This window comes from Quercus lobata, chromosome 11 (genome assembly GCF_001633185.2).
Source record: "Quercus lobata isolate SW786 chromosome 11, ValleyOak3.0 Primary Assembly, whole genome shotgun sequence".
NCBI classification, from domain to species: Eukaryota; Viridiplantae; Streptophyta; class Magnoliopsida; order Fagales; family Fagaceae; genus Quercus; species Quercus lobata.
The window spans coordinates 18,534,834-18,552,826 of record NC_044914.1 but is presented as its reverse complement, the minus strand read 5'-3'; the positions used below and the strand labels follow the sequence as shown (position 1 = coordinate 18,552,826).

The 17,993-nt window shown below is 34.7% G+C and overlaps 3 protein-coding genes and 1 pseudogene across 5 annotated transcripts; 2 read left to right on the top strand and 2 right to left on the bottom strand.

The window, feature by feature from the left end:
* Positions 1-1,729: 1,729 nt before the first annotated feature.
* Positions 1,730-2,758, bottom strand: LOC115968833 (vacuolar iron transporter homolog 4-like). Its single transcript, XM_031088345.1, has one exon. The coding sequence runs from the start codon at positions 2,736-2,738 to the stop codon at positions 2,058-2,060; it is 681 nt and encodes a 226-aa protein (XP_030944205.1). The 5' UTR covers positions 2,739-2,758; the 3' UTR covers positions 1,730-2,057.
* On the bottom strand, positions 2,401-13,044 carry LOC115968834 (pentatricopeptide repeat-containing protein At1g10910, chloroplastic-like). Of its 2 annotated transcripts, XM_031088346.1 has the most exons (5): positions 12,758-13,044; positions 9,616-9,892; positions 7,085-7,387; positions 6,367-6,477; positions 2,401-2,485 (listed from the first exon to the last, which is right to left on the bottom strand). In XM_031088346.1, exons 2-4 carry the CDS (start codon positions 9,769-9,771, stop codon positions 6,400-6,402), a joined length of 537 nt encoding a protein of 178 aa, XP_030944206.1. In that variant the 5' UTR covers positions 9,772-9,892; positions 12,758-13,044; the 3' UTR covers positions 2,401-2,485; positions 6,367-6,399. The 2 variants fall into 2 exon arrangements, with proteins under 2 accessions (XP_030944206.1, XP_030944207.1); XM_031088347.1 differs by lacking the exon at positions 9,616-9,892 and having other exon boundaries at positions 7,085-7,377.
* On the top strand, positions 3,146-5,063 carry LOC115968832 (annotated as a pseudogene). The gene has a single exon (XR_004086803.1). The product of XR_004086803.1 is annotated as a 3-ketoacyl-CoA synthase 7-like (transcript).
* Positions 13,045-13,913: 869 nt separating the features above from the next.
* On the top strand, positions 13,914-17,543 carry LOC115966257 (RNA demethylase ALKBH9B-like). Its single transcript, XM_031085510.1, has 6 exons — positions 13,914-14,121; positions 14,211-14,588; positions 15,685-15,770; positions 15,873-16,183; positions 16,847-16,918; positions 17,084-17,543. Exons 1-6 carry the CDS (start codon positions 13,974-13,976, stop codon positions 17,364-17,366), a joined length of 1,278 nt encoding a protein of 425 aa, XP_030941370.1. The 5' UTR covers positions 13,914-13,973; the 3' UTR covers positions 17,367-17,543.
* Positions 17,544-17,993: the final 450 nt, after the last annotated feature.

Sequence of the window (17,993 nt, the reverse complement as noted above, 5' to 3'; positions counted from 1 at the left end):
AAAACTAATCATTTATTTTTTGAGATAAGGTCAATAGGATTTTTCCCCATCACTTGTGAGAATAAGATAGATGGTTATTAAAGGATCTTTGAAAGTGGCTTCTAAAGTTTCCAAGAATCTTCACTCAACTCACAAGGTCCTGTGTATGGGTGAGATGAAGGAATACAAAATCTCAATCAAAGATTGAAATGTGTTATTTATTTTTTCCCCTTTTGCTAGACTTTGTTTCAATTATTTTAAAAGCAACTAATTAAATTTAATCAAGAACGTCATACTTCAAATCAATTATTTCTCATATAAATCTTTAAAAAATGAAATCAAAATTTCATTTTATTTAAGTAATTAATGCACCACTTAAAATAATTAATATAACAAAATAAATATATTTATCCTAATAATGCTCTTTTTAATTATATAGATACTACATTGTTGGTTCTATATATAAATATATATTACATGTCACTGAAAGAAGTTAGGAATTTTTATTATTATTATTATTAGAATAGGAGTTAGGAAATCTGAATGATTAGATTAATTAAAGTGAATTCAAAAATATTTATATTTTATTGTTTTTATTTCAATTGTTGTCAAATCAACTAAACATGACAAAAAATGTTATATTCTAAATCTATTATTATTGTTGTTATTGTTAATGCACAACTAAATACTTAATATATGCATTTCCAAACATTTTTTGTAATCATTCTTTTCTTTCCTCAGTCAAAGATGATATCTTCATTATTTTCCTTTTGGAATTAGAAGAATTTTTTATATTTGGATTTTTAGGTAGTTTTCACCTATCAAAAAGAAATAAATAAATAAGAACAGTAAGTCTTTAAATATGTATATTGTTACCTAGAGGCTAGAAACTCATTCCTGATAGGTGGCAGGCAGGGTACATTTTATTGATATTGACAACAAAAGAATAGCCAATGAATTATCGTAACCTTTCATTACATTCTTTAATTAAGAAAAACCTTCATTACATTCTAAAGTGCCAATGCCACACAGAAACTCATAACACACTAATTTTCGACCTGAAAGCCTGAATCCCAGAGGCAACAAAAGTGTGGATTGTTAAACTTAGGGACATAACTAAATGTTTTGTACATGCAAACTTTGTGATCCAACAAATTAGGTTGCATTTGTTTCAACCTAAATAAATAAAGCTTCCTTTCCCTATGGAATACAAACATCAAGAATAAAGAAAGATGGGCATTTGGAGAATCATATAGAAAGCATAATTTGATTAGCACAATATCTCAGATTTTAAAAATTATTTGAAGATAAACAAAGAGAGTATTTAAATTAATCCTTTCCAACTCACATGTTTGTCACGTTCATTGAAACCAGGATTTCTGATTTTTCTGTTATTATAAACACCTAAAGATTGGTCACTTCACCCTAGCTTGGAATCAAAATTTCCAAAGCTTATTCATCAATGCATATATCCAAAGCTTACGAAGCTCCCCCAAAAATAAAAGGGGTTCTACTTCTTTGGTATTTATTCAATCTGTTATTTTTAGATATTAAAAATTACAGAGGTGAAGCAATTAGCAATCCGCCTCTTGATGCTAGGAATCAATTTTTCATCTTATAATATTATCAAGCATTGAACTGTATGAAGTTATGCTTGTTTAGCCATTTAATTTTGAGAGAGAGAGAGAGAGAGAGAGTTGTTGCAGAGCAAATTAATCAAGTTGATATATTCCTTTCAAACAACCGATTATTATTCATTTCCATTTACAAACTTTTATTTTCTCCAAAGGGTGAACCACATATAAGAGGGTAGCTCTTCCTCTGTCCAAAGAACCACAACCAAAAGGGTGAAGGTGGAATAAAGCCATCTGGTGCTAAGTAAAGTCTTAAGAGACATCACTAGTTAGATTAGCTCAATTGACACCTTCACTTCCATTTAGAAAACTCTTGGACCATGACATATGACACATTAAAAACTGAACACAAGCATACTCAAGAAAGGTCAAACCAAAAAGTAGAGGTAGCCAAAGGAAAACAAGTTTACAATCAACAAAAGGACAAAAGTCAAAACCCAGAAATCACATTTGCAGTCCATTGGAGCCAATTAATTTGGTCAGCCCAAAGGTGATTGCCATTGCCACCCAGCCTCCAACAAGAACCCTAATGCTAGACTTCACCTTTGGAGTCTTCCCTAACACTGCTCCTACAATTCCAAAAACAACCAGGGCCAAGCTAGCCACTAAAATTAGGACACCCAGTCTTACTTTATGTGGCTTTATAAATGCAGCTGCCAATAATGGCATTACTGCACCTGCTGAAAATGCAAGGACTGATGCAAAAGCTGCTTGAAAAGGATTTGGAAGGTTCTCCTTCTCACCCTCTTCTTCATTCTCTCCTCCAACTTTCATTGAGTTCTCTCTCTTTATTTGTGCCACTTCTATGTCCCTCTGGGTGTACACAGACACAAACTCCCCAATTGCCATACTGCAAGCCCCTGCAAATAAACCTGCAAAACCAGCAAGGAGCATGGGTTTAATGTCTTCTTTAACGGACCCAACACCCATCATTAACGATGCAACAGAAACAAGCCCATCATTGGCTCCCAATACAGCAGCTCGAAGCCACTGTGCCCTTTGAAAGTAATCAACATTTTCACCTTCTTCAATCTTCTGGCAATGTTTTGAGTCCATAATATCATTTGCATAAATAGGAATTTCTAAGCTGTTATTTGAGAGTTGGTTGTGAGTTGCAGCAGCCATGATGAGGAGAATAAGGCAAATTGGCAATTATGATCAGAAAGGAAGAATATGAGGAAAGGGTGTGTTGATTACTTGTGGTGAACACATGCCTCTTGTGGTTGGTATTTATAGAGGGAAACTATAACTGGAGTTAGTTTAAAATGGACGATTGGACAAGAGAGTGTGGAAAACACACATGCCCCAGATCGGAGGTTTTACAAAAAAAAAAAAAATCTTAAAATATCTTTTGGTGCATGCTTGCATTCCAAAACTTCTCTCTTGATTGCTTCATAATATGAATAAACACTAAACCGTTCATAAACAAATGTGCACACGTGAACACATAGCTAACAGTTGCATTTTTTAACGTCCTTCTTGCTTGCTTTTTTGTATATAACCAAAAGCATCAAATTAAACTCCTAGCAATCTTATCCAGGAATTTGACAATGGAGACTGTCTTGCTTAGATATTTATCTTTTACAAACCTATCTATTGTTACAGAATTCCCAATATCCCTCATCCATCTCTTAGCTATAACTGCTTTAATCATTGCAATTATCTGTTTTACTTCCAAATCTAATTCTGTTTACCTTGTTGATTTTTCCTGTTATCTACCTCCCGATAGTTTGCAAGTTCCAAATGCTAATTTTATTGAACACAGTGAAGCATCTAATATCTTTGACCAAGAAAGTATCAATTTCCAAATGAAAATATTGGAAAGATCAGGTATTGGATTTGAGACTTGCATGCCTATTGCAGTTCATGAGATCCCACCAAATTCTTCTTTTTACAAAGCTCAAGAGGAAACTGAAATGGTTGTCCACAATAGTCAAAGACCTTCTTTCCAAGCACAACATAAATCCTAAAAGCATTGACATTCTTGTATCCAACTGTAGCCTTTTCTGCCCTAAACCATCCCTTACATCTATGATCATAAACAAGTTTGGATTCAGAAGCAATGTAAAGAGTGTCAGCCTCAGGGGAATGGATTGCAGTGCTGGAATGTTATCAATTAGTCTGGTTAAAGATCTTCTAAAAGTTCACAAAAATTCAGTAGCTTTAGTTCTCAGCATGGAAGTTGTAACTCCCAATGGTTATAATGGTAAAGTTAAGTCCATGCATATGGCCAACATTTTGTTTCGGATGGGAGGAGCAGCTATTTTACTTTCTAATAGAAAGCAAGACAAGCACAAGGCTAAGTACAAACTTCAGAACCTTGTGAGAACACACTTGGGGTCTGATGACCGAGCTTACCAGTCTGTTCACCAACAACCTGACGAAGCCGGGAAAGTTGGAATGTCTCTATCACAAGAACTTCTACATGTGGCAGCAAAAGCATTAAGGACAAACATATCAGAATTAAGCCCACTTGTCTTGCCATACTCCGAGCGACTCCAGTATGGATGGTCAGTGATTAAGCAAAAAATATGGTTTTTAGCAGGCCAGAAGGGAACTTATGTGCCAAATTTCAAAGGCTTTCGAGCATTTCTGTATACATGCTGGTGGAAAGGCAGTAATTGATGCCATAGAGGACAATCTCAGGCTACACAAGGAAGATGCAGAAGCATCAAGAATGACATTATATAGGTTTGGCAACACCTCATCTTCATCACTTTGGTATGAGCTGAGCTATCTGGAGGCAAAAGGAAGAGTGAAGAAGGGAGATCGTGTTTGGCAAATTTCCTTTGGAAGTGGCTTCATGTGTAACAGTGCAGTTTGGAAATGCATAACAAATGTGGACCCAAATTTAAGAAATTCATGGTCAGACAGAATCCATTTGTATCCTGTTGAGATCCCAGAGGTGTGTGATCATTGACTATCACCAAAGATGCTATGAAGATCTCTTTATGGATTTTGATGAATTAACATTCAGACCACGGATATTATTCAATGTGAAATTAGTAGTTAACAGGGAATGATGGACTTAATATCAAATCATTTATAGAGAGTCCAAACCCTAATGCTATATACCCACGTCAATTTCAGACGCATTAAAGCAAGTTTTATCTAATTGCCTTCGTCAATAACACCAAGGAAGACCATTTTTAAGATACACACTTAATTTTTTTGATAAGTAAGATACACAAAGGTTATTGTCCAGGACAATATGAGTTTTAATTAGTTATAGAATCAATTCAATCTTTTTGTTTTATAAAACTCATGTACCTAGGGCAATTCATTCTTATTCCTTGAGCTATCCTCCTACAAGGGGCTCTCTCTCTCTCTCTCAATATACATATTGGTAAGTTACACATGCAACCGATGGATCTTGAACCCATGACCTCAGCCTCCTACAACTCAAAACATAGTCTTCAAACAGTTAAAAATAATTTCCCCAAGCTGAGCATATACCTGGAAAAGTCAGGGGAAAGATGAGCCTATTGAAACAACTGGTCTTTCCCAGATGCTACCTCAACTGCTGTTGGCTCACCTTAGCTTTCGAGGTTTAGGATCGATGGGCTTTCCATGCTAGATCTCGCTTACTAACAACAATTAAAGCTAGTTAGGAACAGCTAGAAGTAGGTTGACTATCTTCCAACCACTTTGGTACTTTGCATATATAGCTTTTTTAGGTTATGCAATAAAAGGGGGCTTTGCTCTGGATACCCCCTGCTTGTAGAAATGAACAACAGCAACATATATCTTCTCCATAGTTATGCCGCCTTCCTAAATCCATTCCGCAAGCTCTTACCTCCACTATATAATCTGTACTCCAAACCCACTATATCTGCCAACAAAACGCTTCAGAAATTAATGCCACCGGCCCACCATATTTTCCAAATTAAAGCCACATCCCACACTCCCATTCGACAAAAAAAGCAATCCAACCTAGCCTTCCAACCACCCACCTCCAGTCATGATGGTCAAACCATCCATGACTTTGCCCAATTTTAATTCCAAGATACAACTCAGCATTGACCAAAAGATAAATGAATTAAGTACATATATATGGTTGAGCATAGGGGAGTTATCTACAATTACACACTCCCAAGTGCTTTAAACTTGGGAATAACAGTAGCAAGCCAGCTATAATTGTTGCAAGAAGAAGACAGAGAAGTGATAAAAACAGTCCCTAAGAATGCCACCACTACTGACATATTCAATACTACCAGATTTTAATTCATTCAATTTCTTGGGAAAATTATAGTTTACCACCCTAAATTATACCCCTATTTACATTTTGCACCCTAAACTTTTCAAATGCACGTTTTGCACCCTAAATTATGACCCTTGTTACACTTTGCACCCCGACGTCAAATTTGTTGTTAAATTAGACGGAAAGGCATGACACCATATGAAAGACCCAATTGCCCTCTTTTCAATCCCTTAAAAATAAAGGAGAAATTAATTTTTACCACCCTAAACTATACTTCCAATTACACTAAGCACCCTAAATTTTGGATTTTCATCCAAGTTAACAACAAACTTAACGTCAAGGTGTAAAGTGTAACAAGAGTCGCAGTTTAGGGTGCAAAACGTGCATTCAAAAAGTTTAGGGTTCAAAGTGTAATTTAGGGTATAGTTTAGGGTGGTAAAGTGTAATTTCCCATAATTTGTTAAGTCCATTGAAAAAAATCCAATCTGTTTATGGACTATAGTCTTTGGCTCACAGTGCTATGGATCTATAGTTGTATAAATGTTATATTACCTTATTTAGAGTTTTCACCGGGTTGACAAGACATCAAAAGTCATGCATGGGCAGCTGATCAAATTCTAGCCTATGCAGCAGTCTCACTCGGTAATAAGAACCTCTCAGCAGCTATAAGAAATTTTGCCATCATTACGACATCAATTTCTCAAAATACATTACAATAATCAAAGCTGTAGTTCTCAGATCTTGTCATATGCATTAAAGGTAAATAATCAGGTTCATTCAACCTTGGTACTGTACATAGCTGGTAAACTAAAACCTAACAATCTTCTCCAAAAAAAAACACAAAACACAAAACAAAACAAAAACCTAACAAGTTTATTTGGGATTCACCACACCCATCAGCTGACTCAAAAATGTGACACAGCCATGTTATATTAAAAGTGCACATCTTTTTTTTAATATATAAAAAAAAAAAAATTTCTTGAAGTTTCGGAATTAGGAAAGAGTATGCCCGAAAAACTTCATATCACCCATGGGCTAATATGTAAAGGCATGTTTATTTGATATATGCAACTCTTCTAACATAAGTATTCCCTTTTCATGGGATTTAAATTAGAGTTTTTGTGAACCTTTAAAATTTGCTACTAATAGCAAGCCATCTCAAAGCATACTAATACCAAGACATCAAACAACCTTAACATTTAAAAAAGCATGAATATACTACTTTTAGAAAACCCTAGTCTTTATTGGCAAATTAAACATGAAAACAAACCTTATTTGGTACTAACCCTGCAGATTTCATATCTTGAACCAACTCGTCAGCCTTTCTATAGTTTCCACTAATTGAGTAAGCATTGAGCAAAGAACTGTAGTGAAACACATTTGGCAAATGACCTTCATCTTTCATCCAGTTAAAATAGCTTTCTGCTTCTTCCAATTTAGTATTTGAAGCACAAACAGCTACAAGTGTCCCATAAATTACACTGTCCATGTGCAGCCCATTATGTTGAAGCTCCCGAACCAGCTCTAATGCCTTAGAATAACCATGTTTAACTTTGATGCAACCTGCAAGCAGCAAAGAATGAAAAAGGACAATGGTGAAGTGATGTAGGATCTTTAGAAATTCAGCACTAAATTAGGATTTTTTTTTTTTTTTTTTTTTTTTTTGAGACCTTGAAGGGTTCTTTGACTAGGTTTTGATGTTTAAAGGTTTAGATAAGGTTAGGTAAAATAAATAATAATAATATAAAATAAAAAGGGATTTTGACTGAATTTGATTGCTGCTTGGTGTCAAAATAGTGAACAAAACTAGAAATAAAGATAGATAAACCCTAAGCAATCACACCTTTAAAGCTTAAAATAAGCTGCTGGAATTTTCTTAAATTCAATCTCTACATCTCTATGGTTTACTACATAAAAGCCTTTGTATAGTCTATTTCCAATCACTTTCCTAGAAAGACTAAGAATACAAAATAACATTTTCCTAGAAAGATTAGGAGTACTAATAACAAAGATAAGTAATTAAGAACTTTAAACCAAATAGCAAAGGACTCAAAACATAGAATACTAGCAAAGGATAATTACCATGAAACATCTTTGATTTGTTCAAAGATTATGGTGCTGTTTAGACATCACAATAATGACAAACAAGAAAGTTCCATTGTGTTGACATAACATTTGAGATGAGAATATTTTTCTCAGTAATGCAACTATCTGAGCAAAATCATAAATTCTAATAGTTTTAACTCCAGTGAAATAAAGTAGCATGCAAATTGAAACTTGACATATGCAGTTTCATATTTGCATAGACACATACTCATAAATGCATCCTCCATACATGTCAGTTTATCTATATGGAAAACACACAAAATCCATGTGATTTTTTCTTAATTAATAAGTTTAAAGATTCTAAGTATGAGAGGGCAATCGTATTCGGTTTTGGCACGACCCTTGAAGTGGTCCTCCTCCTTTGAAGGAATTATACCCGGAATTGTTTGCATGTGCTGTGATTCAGGAAGCTCTGATTTCTGACATGATTATTTTTGCACCAAACGGAGGAGGTAGGAGTTGGAACTTCCATTTCCAACGCAATTTTAATGAATGGGAGTTGAGGAGATTTTATTCTTTCTATGAGCATGTCTCTGCCAGGATTCCTTGTGGGGAGGGTGAGGATATCTTGATTTGGTAGTTGAATCGTAGTGGTGTCTTTGATGTGCAATTCTTTTATAATGCTTTATTGAAAGCCCCTTCTGTTTCTTTCCCTTGGCAGAGCATTTGGTGTGTAAAGGTACCTAAAAGGGTATCTTTCTTTTTATGAACTGCTGCTAGGGGTGGGATTCTCACAATAGATAACCTCGTTAAGAAGAACTTGCCCCTTGTTAACTGGTGTTGTTTACGTAGGTGTGATGGGGAGACTGTGGATCACCTTTTGATCCATTGTAGGTTTGCATCTGCTTTGTGGAGTGAGGTCCTTATTATGTTTGGGGTTCAGTGGGTGATGCCGGACACTATTGTTTCTCTTCTTTATGCATGGAGGAATTGGTTAGGAACTTACTCTTCAAAGGTTTGGAATTTGGTACCAGCATGCCTTATGTGGTTAGTATGGAAGGAACGCAATGCCTGAACTTTTAAGGACGTTGAGAGTCCTATAGATTTGTTGAAGACCTTGCTTGCTAAGACTTTGTTTGAGTGGTCTCATATTTGGGGGCTTACGCACTGTAGTTCCTTGTCTGATTTCCTTATCTCTATTAGTCTTTCCTTATGATTTGATTGTATTTGTTTTAAGGGTAGTGAGTTTACAATCGGAAACACATTGTTCTTTTTCATCAATAAAACTCTTTTTATCTATCAAAAAAAAAAAAAGTGTGACCTCATTTTCAAACCGTCATCTTTGAGCATGCTGCTTTAAAACCTTAGCAAGGTTATAAACACAAACTCAAAGAATCCACACATGGTGATCAAAGCTAGACATAGGTCATGGTTCTACTATCTACATGTGTGTGTGTTGTTCACATTCACGTAACCATCTGAGTGGATATATTTTTAACTGGTAAATGAAAGGTCAGTAGTAGAAACAAACTATTCACTTGATTTTCTAAACATTTCAATTCTCTGTACAAACAAGTGATAACATGGGGCAAAAAAAAAAGGAGTTCTGAAAGCTGTTTGATAAGTGTCCTATATAGTAGTGTATTATCATCGTGTAGCTGACTGTGGCAGCAACTTCAGGTTATATGAACAACATTTGAACACAGATGCTAGGAGGAAAATTGGAAATACATAATATAAATTGAAATATCATACCGTGCTATGTGTAACAACATCTGGCATTAAACCATCCTGCTTCATCTGATGAAGCATTTTAATGCTGCTATCAAACTTGCCATTCCAAACTGCCATTCCTAACCAGACAACTAAGAACACAATTGCATATGAACACATTGTTTTTTGCTGATTCATCTTTAATGCCGTTGTATATCTCCATTGCCTTTACAGGATTTATGTTCTTTCTCATGAACTCCATATAACTGCTATAAGATGAAGCATTTATCTTCCCATTTTGTTGCATTCATTCAAAGAGCTGCAATAATGCAAACTTGACTTAACAATTATCAACAATTATAAGAAGGGGAAACCAAAAAACATAGTTAATTAGGTTCATTGTTCAAAGAGGATTGGTAAAGAGGGCAAAACTATAACCACAGAGAGGGCAATTAAACAGTCTTTTTGAATGACATGAAGAAACCTAAGTGACAATAATGCATATGAAAAATATTTTATTTTATTTTTTGTAAAAGGCTTACGAAGGCATTTTCTCTATATTTTCAGTTACAATGTACAAGATCCCTACTAAATGGATTTAGATTTGCAGACATTCTTTCAATATTTTGTTCATGACAAAATAAAATTTCTTGATACGTACCATGCCATCCATGATCTATCAAAAGTAAAATTGAATTATCCATTCAACTACAGAGAAGCAATATATGAATTTAGTTTATGCACTCATAAGATCAGTGAGCAATTTCCATTTTGTCAGTCATCCTATTTTCTGCGACTTGGCATGTGGGAATTCCAAATGTATATATACACCCCCTCGTTTCTGATTTTTTTTTAATAATATCTTATGTAAGCACTGACAGCCCTCTTGGAAGAACACCTAAAATTTTTATACCAAGTTCATGACACAGAAATTAGACAAAAGAGAAAGGGAAACACACCATCAGATATCATAATGATGGATAATTATTACTTAAAGACATCAATTATATGAGAGCTCTGAATTCCAATTCCCCAAAGAGTCGTGAGAGAGGGGAGTCTATCCAATTTTCCTTTCCATCCAGATCTACCTTTGTGTGTTTCATTTCCCTCCTTTCTATCCCTTTTTTTTTCTGCCCTACCTTTTCCATCCTCGCATATTCCATCTTTACTAAGTTTATGGGTATAACCATAAATTAGTAGTAAAAACCAAATGGTTTTCCTTAGTGAAAAGCCAAATGTGCCCTTATCACTGATCTAATATCAGTTTCTATTTTAGTTTACTCGGCTTTTACTGCAATCACTTTGCCATGAGTACACCTATTTGTCAAATAACAAATGTTATTCATTCATCTGCAAATTTTGCCCAATCTTACTATTTCTATGTCTTCCCTTCTTTACACATTTGTATCATTTGAGGATGGCAAATGCCTCCCAAGCGACATGGCATAACCCCATCATTTCTAGCAACCACCATAACACTAGGAAAGCCATTAACAAGTAAAGAAATTATACTTGTTATGGGGTAACATGCTAATGCAACTGATTTCACACCACCTAGGGTCATGGCCCATGGTTTCAGTCTTGGGGTAGGTCCTAAGTTTGAAACTTTAGGGGTGACAGCGTGACTCTAGTTTAGCTAAAGGACTACAGCCTTCCACTGCTTAAAATCAGTGGCACTGAGGTCAGGCTAACACCTAAGGGAGCACCTGTGGCCTCCTCTCTATGTAGAGCCCTCATGCATTCATTCCACAGTGAATGGAAACCTGCTATGGTCAAGCCCAAGTAGGGTCACCATGGTTGGTCCCCCCAAATGATTTCACAAATTTTAGAATGAAAGCAAAAGAGTTCAAAATACTTTTTCTTTCTAACCCAAAAATTGGTCTTAGATGATAAAGTATACTTCTAGGGATTGTATGGCCTTGACCCTAAAGTTTTAATACTACGAGAGAGAGTTGCATACCAAGAGTGAATCGTATATCGCCTCATGGAGCTGAAGAGGGTAGTGAAGAAAATTGTATTTGTTGTCGAAGAGTGAGGTGCCAATATCATTTGGTAATATATTCCAATGCCGAAATGAATTGAATGCCTTAGTGAAACAACCATATACAATTTCAAAGATCACAGGCAGCTTAGTGTTGACTAGTTATAAAAGACATCTGGATTTATCTTTATTGGATAATTTTATACACACAAAAAAATAAATAAATAAAATAAAATAAAATTTCAGGTCAATTTTATTTTAGGCTCATATCATAAAATGTGTTGAGTTTGAAAACATCAAATATATTCTTTTAAGGCAGCTGCCGAAAAAAGGAGTAAATAATGGATCTACATACGGAAGACCCCTTTAAAAGGAACCAGACACACAGATGGCACGAAATAAAATGAAACTAAATAACATACATCAATGAGACATCCATGCAATAAGTTGTGAATATATATTCCAAGTCTACGACTCTACAAATGAAACAGGCAGGCTTAACAATTCAAAAAACAAATAATTGGCTTCCAAAAACATTTACAACAGCTTCCTAATTGAAGCACCTGAGAAAGATCCTGCCATCTGCTTAGAGTTCCAAAATTTCGTAACACGGCATTCAAGTCTTGCACTTTCAACATCCCTCCTAATCTGCCGCGATTTATATTCTACAAGTTATATATCTATTACAATGAACAGATTTTTTTTCCCAGTAAAAATATCATTTCAATATTTGAGTAATTAAGTTAACACAAAGTCACCAAACAGGTAAACTATTTCAGGCAACATCATCAAATAGCAATGCAGACAAATTCTAGATGTCGATTCATTTCAAACTTAAGAGGCATTTAGCAACGTCTACCAATCACTTTTTTTCCCAAACCCCACAAAAGAATGAGCTTTTTGCACCGGTACAACCCATTTTTCAAAGTGAAGTAGACATTTTTATACACCAATAGACATATATAATGCAATCTAAAATGAACCCAACAATCCAATCTGGGCAGTAATTACAACAACAACAACAACAAAAAGTTACAGGAAATTTCAAAAACTAATGCATATCCATAGAATGCATATAAGAAACACCTTATATTGGCATTAGTAACAATACCCAGATGATATGTCGCTTGATAACTTGAGAAAAATTAGACCCCAAAAAAAAAACTGAGATAAAAGAAAGAAGAATTAAAAAGGATAAAGTACCTGGCAAGAGCAGAGTCGAAATGAGATTGAGAAGAGGATGAGGAAAGTTGAAGAATGGCAGATTGCCTTTCCAAGTAAGACTTGGAGTGGCGTCTCTGATTAATACTATTAGACTTATTAGTTGCTTCTTTACCAACAGCATTATTTTTTGTTTGGAATTGGGAGAATGATATTGCTGAAGCTGAAGGAATTATGGGAAAAGAAGGCATGGATAAGGGGAGGAAGAGGGTATGCTGCTTAAGCTCGAACCCAGTGCCCAGCATCGTCTCTTTTGCTTTTGGTTTTCTTCTTTTCTTTTTTCTTTTTCTAGTAAGTTTTAAAATTTATAAATATCAAAATATATATTAATAAAAAATAAAAAGGCCTAAATGAAAATGCACCTATTAGCAAAACATTTAAGGGAATGTTTTTGTTTTGGAACTCGAGTTTTGTGTAAAACTCGATTTTCATATAATCAAGTCTCATGTGAATTTTGTCACACTTCGTTGACATGGCATTTTCCTTAAATAAATTTTTTTTAAAAAGGAACCACAGGGAAGTGTGGAACTCAATATTTACAAAGTTGGGTTATTTTCCTCTTCAAATCTTTTTAAACTAATGGAACTCGATACTTCAAAGATTGAGTTCCACGTGGCTTTTATTAGTGGGAAGTGCCATATCAACATCATTCATCATGCCAAAATTCACACAAAACTTAATCATATGAAAATCAAGTTTTACACATAGGGGTATTTGGTACATATACTTAAATAATAGTGGTCATTATTTAATCACCGAAATATGTATTTTCATAATATTTAAATAATAATATAAAAAATAAAATAAAAATAAAAATCTCTAATTGAACGACCCATAAATTCCAAAACAGGGACTTTCCCCTAAATATTGAAAACATGAAAAATTGCTATATTTTTTTTGTTAATTAGGGGCATTTTTCTATTTTGGCCAAAAAAAAATTAACAAATAAATAATCACACGTGTTGTGGTACGAAAGCGTAAGCGAAGGTGAAAGTGAAACAACCGAGCAGCCTCCCCCTCTCAAGTTCTGAACTTAGGAGTTAAAAGTCAACAAAACAAAAAAGTAAACATAAACATACTACCAGTAGTAAAAAAATAAAAACCAAATCTTGGGTTATATAAATCGTTTCCAGGTTATTTATTTTTCTCTCTCTAGAAAGAAAAAGAAAAAGTCTGTAGTTAACGAGTGACTCGGGCGATGACCGGAGAGTTGACTCGTTGGGAGTCCGACGGAGAGAGCTTGTCGAAGAGCTTAGAACGTGACGAGATTTTTGAGTATTTATCTGAAGGCTTTTGCCGTCAGTGCAAGTCTCTTCTCCAAACTCGTATCCACTCCCTCGTCAACCGTAAGAATTATCTATCTCTCTTTTTCTGGGCTTTGATTTCTTTTCTTTTTTGTTTTTTTAAAAAAATTTCTTCTTTGATTTTGATGCAGAAAAGGTGCGTGAGCGTGAAATAACACCCAAGTCAAATAATGGTGACATTGATGGTTCAAGATTTTTGAATAAGCAAAGGCAGGAGACTCGTTTTACTCAAATGCCTGACTCTTCTTCATGGAGAAAAGGATCCAACTCTCAGTCTTATGAACTGAGTAATGGACGTGACAGTGAGGAGGAGCAAAATGAGCATGTCAGAGTATCACAAGTTGTGAGGGAAAAGGAGTTTGTTTATTTTGAGCGGATAAATGGGAAACCAACAAATGTGCTTCAAGGCCTAGAGCTTCATACCGGGGTTTTTAATGCCGAGGAACAGAGGAAGATTGTGGAATGCGTCTATGATTTCCAAACTATGGGCCAAAGGGGACAGCTAAGAGGTAAGAGTCTTATAAATATAGGCTTTGCACATGTTTCTTATTTCAGTTTCAGGATGATATCATTTGTATCCTAAAATCTAGGAAGCACGTAGTGTCGTATCAATTTTTGCTTGTCTAACTATGTTGTAGCTGTGTCCGTACTCATATTGGTGTCTGTGCTTTCTAGGCTAAAATTGAGTTAATCCTTACTGTTTTTGTTTTTATTTATAGGTCTTTTAAGTTTTAACTAGGATTTAAGATTATCATATCTCCTTTTCTAAAAGGTGAATAGAACAAACTCACAAGCCTATTCTTTTCCTATACATTACTTAGATAAGACTTCAAAATATTCTTTTGCATTGTTTCTGTAAGAAAGGCATTCAAGATAATTCTTTAACAAGAAATTAAGTTACTAATTTATCCATCATATTCCATTCATTAGTATTAAAGAAAGATGTTTTGTTAGTCCAAATTTGCCAAATGGCACAATTTTAGCAAAATTTTAGGAGAAACGCATCCTGAAAAAGTTATTTAGTTATGTAGCACATTTCAGGAACTTGGATGTAGCAAATTTTTGGAACTCGAGTTTGACAAACTCAAGTTCTAAGCAACTCGCGTGGCGTGCCAAGCAGTGGAGCTCATATTGCTTGGAACTCAAGTTTCCCTAAGCTCGAGTTTGAGTTGGATCTCGAGTTCCAAAAATGTACTACATAACTAAATAACTTTGTCAAGGTACTTTTTTCCTAAAATTTTGCTAAAATTGTGCTATTTGGCAATTTTGGCCGTTTTGTTGAGAGTACCTTGTTTTGATGTGTGAATGAGAAAAAAAGGATGGAATGCAGGTTGTGGGGCCTTCTCTTGTTGTTTATGTTATATAGCTAACATAGACTGTTACTTCCCTATGTAGATTAATTTGTTCTCTTTCTAAGAATGTATCAATTAACTCCAGCAAGTGCTAATATTATTAGTCATAGTGTCAGAAAAAGTAGAAGCATTAAATAATGAAATGATCTGTTACAGTCAATGTTATTCTGCCACTTTCTTAGAATTCACTATAAAGAACATCAGATGGTTCAAGCTTATCTCATTTATTTTTCTCAATTGGGATACTTTATAGAGCGTACTTATTCAGAACCAAGAAAGTGGATGCGTGGTAAGGGGCGTGTCACTATTCAATTTGGTTGTTGTTACAATTACGCAGTGGTAATTTCCAAACCTTATATGTGTGTAATTTTTTGTTTTGTTATTATTTAGTCTGTGATTAACCATAATCAAACTTGCCGTATTATTTTTGCTACCTTACAGGATAAAAATGGGAACCCTCCAGGCATAGTAAGAGATGAAGAAGTGGATCCTCTACCATCCTTGTTTAAGAAAATGATCAAAAGAATGGTTAGGTGGCATGTTTTACCTCCATCATGCATACCTAACAGTTGTATCGTAAATATTTATGAAGAAGGAGATTGCATTCCGCCTCACATTGACCATCATGACTTTGTCCGACCATTTTGCACAGTTTCATTTTTGACTGAATGCAATATACTTTTTGGCTCAAATCTGAAGATTTTGAGTCCAGGGGAGTTTTGGGGACCTTTCTCTATGCCATTGCCTGTAGGGTATGTTTGTATTCTCCTCTTTCCAAAAGAAATATTTTCTTGCTTTCTTGGTGCTTGTCAAGGATCTTTGATCTCTCCTCTTTCTCTTTACAAAGATATATAAATATAGATATATTCATGAAATATGTAAGTTAGTGTTTCTTGGAATGTAGTATTTATTAGTTTTGATTGAATTTGTTAACAATTTCTTAAATTAATGATTGCCCCTAGGAGTGCATTTACCTTCTTTCATAAATGCAAAACTGTTTGACACAATATCTAATTGTGATCTTGGAAATTCTCAAAACTGAGAAGTATATGATCATATAGTCTTCTAGTGGAAGTTTTCCATGGATATTAAAACGAGTAATTCATTGCATGTGTCATAATACTTATATGATTTATAAAGATGATATATTCCAGTCTTCTAATTATCACTGCAAATGTTTTTCTTCAATATGCTGTATAATTTAATTCATTCTGCAGATTGACTAACTTTTTCTAGAGGGCCAAATAATAGAATGTAGATGCTGAATTTTGACTAATATGTTGTGCAAATGAGTTCATCATGGAAATAGTTCCATATTTTTGTAGGGGAAATTGAGATAGGAATTTAGTTGTTGGATATTTGCTAATTTCAATTTTGTATCTTGATTCTAACGTATTTGGTTTTTCATTTTGCAGATCAGTGTTGGTTCTAAATGGTAATGGAGCTGATATTGCTAAACACTGTGTTCCAGCTGTCCCAGCAAAAAGGTATCCTTTCTTTTTTGGTTAAAAAAGGATCATATTATAAAACTACCACACAGGAAGGCAGGTATCGGTTACAAAAGAGCTGTCCTAAACTGTTACAGCAGAGTTACAAAAAGTATAAATGTTTATATTTTCATAATCATTTCTTTCTTTATTTGGATTTTGCAGGATATCCATAACATTTAGGAAAATGGATGATAGCAAAATGCCATACAGATTTTTGTTGGACCCCGAATTGGATGGGATTAATCCTCTTGACTATTCTTTGGCAAATCACCGGAAAGTGCACTACAACGACAAATCTACCCGTCGTGAATATGAACCTGTGAGAGCAAGGAGCAACAACTCCTTTGTCATTGAGAAAGATGATTTTCCTCCTCTTGGCAGCTCAAGAGCTGCCATGAATGGATTGAGAGTCAGCAAAGACAGATCAAGGCAACGAAAATTTTGAAAGTTAGTGGTTACTAGATCAAATTTGTTGTTGTATCAGGAAGAGTGCAATTTGTTTGGTTCAAGTTATATATTTTTTGTGTGGCCATGTAACATTCTAAGATACTTGAATTTTGATACATTTTTTAGAACTCAATAATAATAAATGCATGTCTATTTTTATCCACCATCGGCAGTCTTCTAAATGATTTTATAGTACATAAAAGACCAACTTTTTCTTTTTGTTGGTAATATGTCCATATGATTGGCTTTTTGCTACAAATGTATTTATGGTCAGGTGGAGTTTAACATTGGGCTTTAGTTCTATATGTTCTATAGTAATGAGCTATTGGCAGTGATCCACTTGATTTAGATTCAAGTGTACTCGGTTGAGATTTTAGTGTTCCTGAGGGGCCTAAACACTCCTCTCCCTTTAATCTTATTTCTCTCTAATAACTAATCCTTACCAAAACAATCTTTCTTGTCAATTTATTTGTTTACCATCCACTGCACAGGGCAACCATCTGTGGTGGGCTACTACAAGTAATTTCATCTGATTTTTAATTTATTTTTACTTTGCCTGCATTTCCTGAACTTGGCACAACTCTATTCCCTGATTATGAACATGTAATCAAAGTTTTTGGGTCGT

Coding starts and splice junctions, on each gene's coding strand:
- LOC115968833 (XM_031088345.1), bottom strand. CDS start 2,738: ATGGCTGCTGCAACTCACAACCAACTCTCAAATAACAGCTTAGAAATT.
- LOC115968834 (XM_031088346.1), bottom strand. CDS start 9,771: ATGAATCAGCAAAAAACAATGTGTTCATATGCAATTGTGTTCTTAGTT. Junction 7,388..9,615: donor ATGTTGTTACACATAGCACG/GTATGATATTTC, acceptor TTTCATTCTTTG/CTGCTTGCAGGTTGCATCAA. Junction 6,478..7,084: donor CAGGGTTAGTACCAAATAAG/GTTTGTTTTCAT, acceptor AATTTCTTATAG/CTGCTGAGAGGTTCTTATTA.
- LOC115966257 (XM_031085510.1), top strand. CDS start 13,974: ATGACCGGAGAGTTGACTCGTTGGGAGTCCGACGGAGAGAGCTTGTCG. Junction 16,184..16,846: donor TCTATGCCATTGCCTGTAGG/GTATGTTTGTAT, acceptor TTCATTTTGCAG/ATCAGTGTTGGTTCTAAATG. Junction 16,919..17,083: donor CCAGCTGTCCCAGCAAAAAG/GTATCCTTTCTT, acceptor TGGATTTTGCAG/GATATCCATAACATTTAGGA.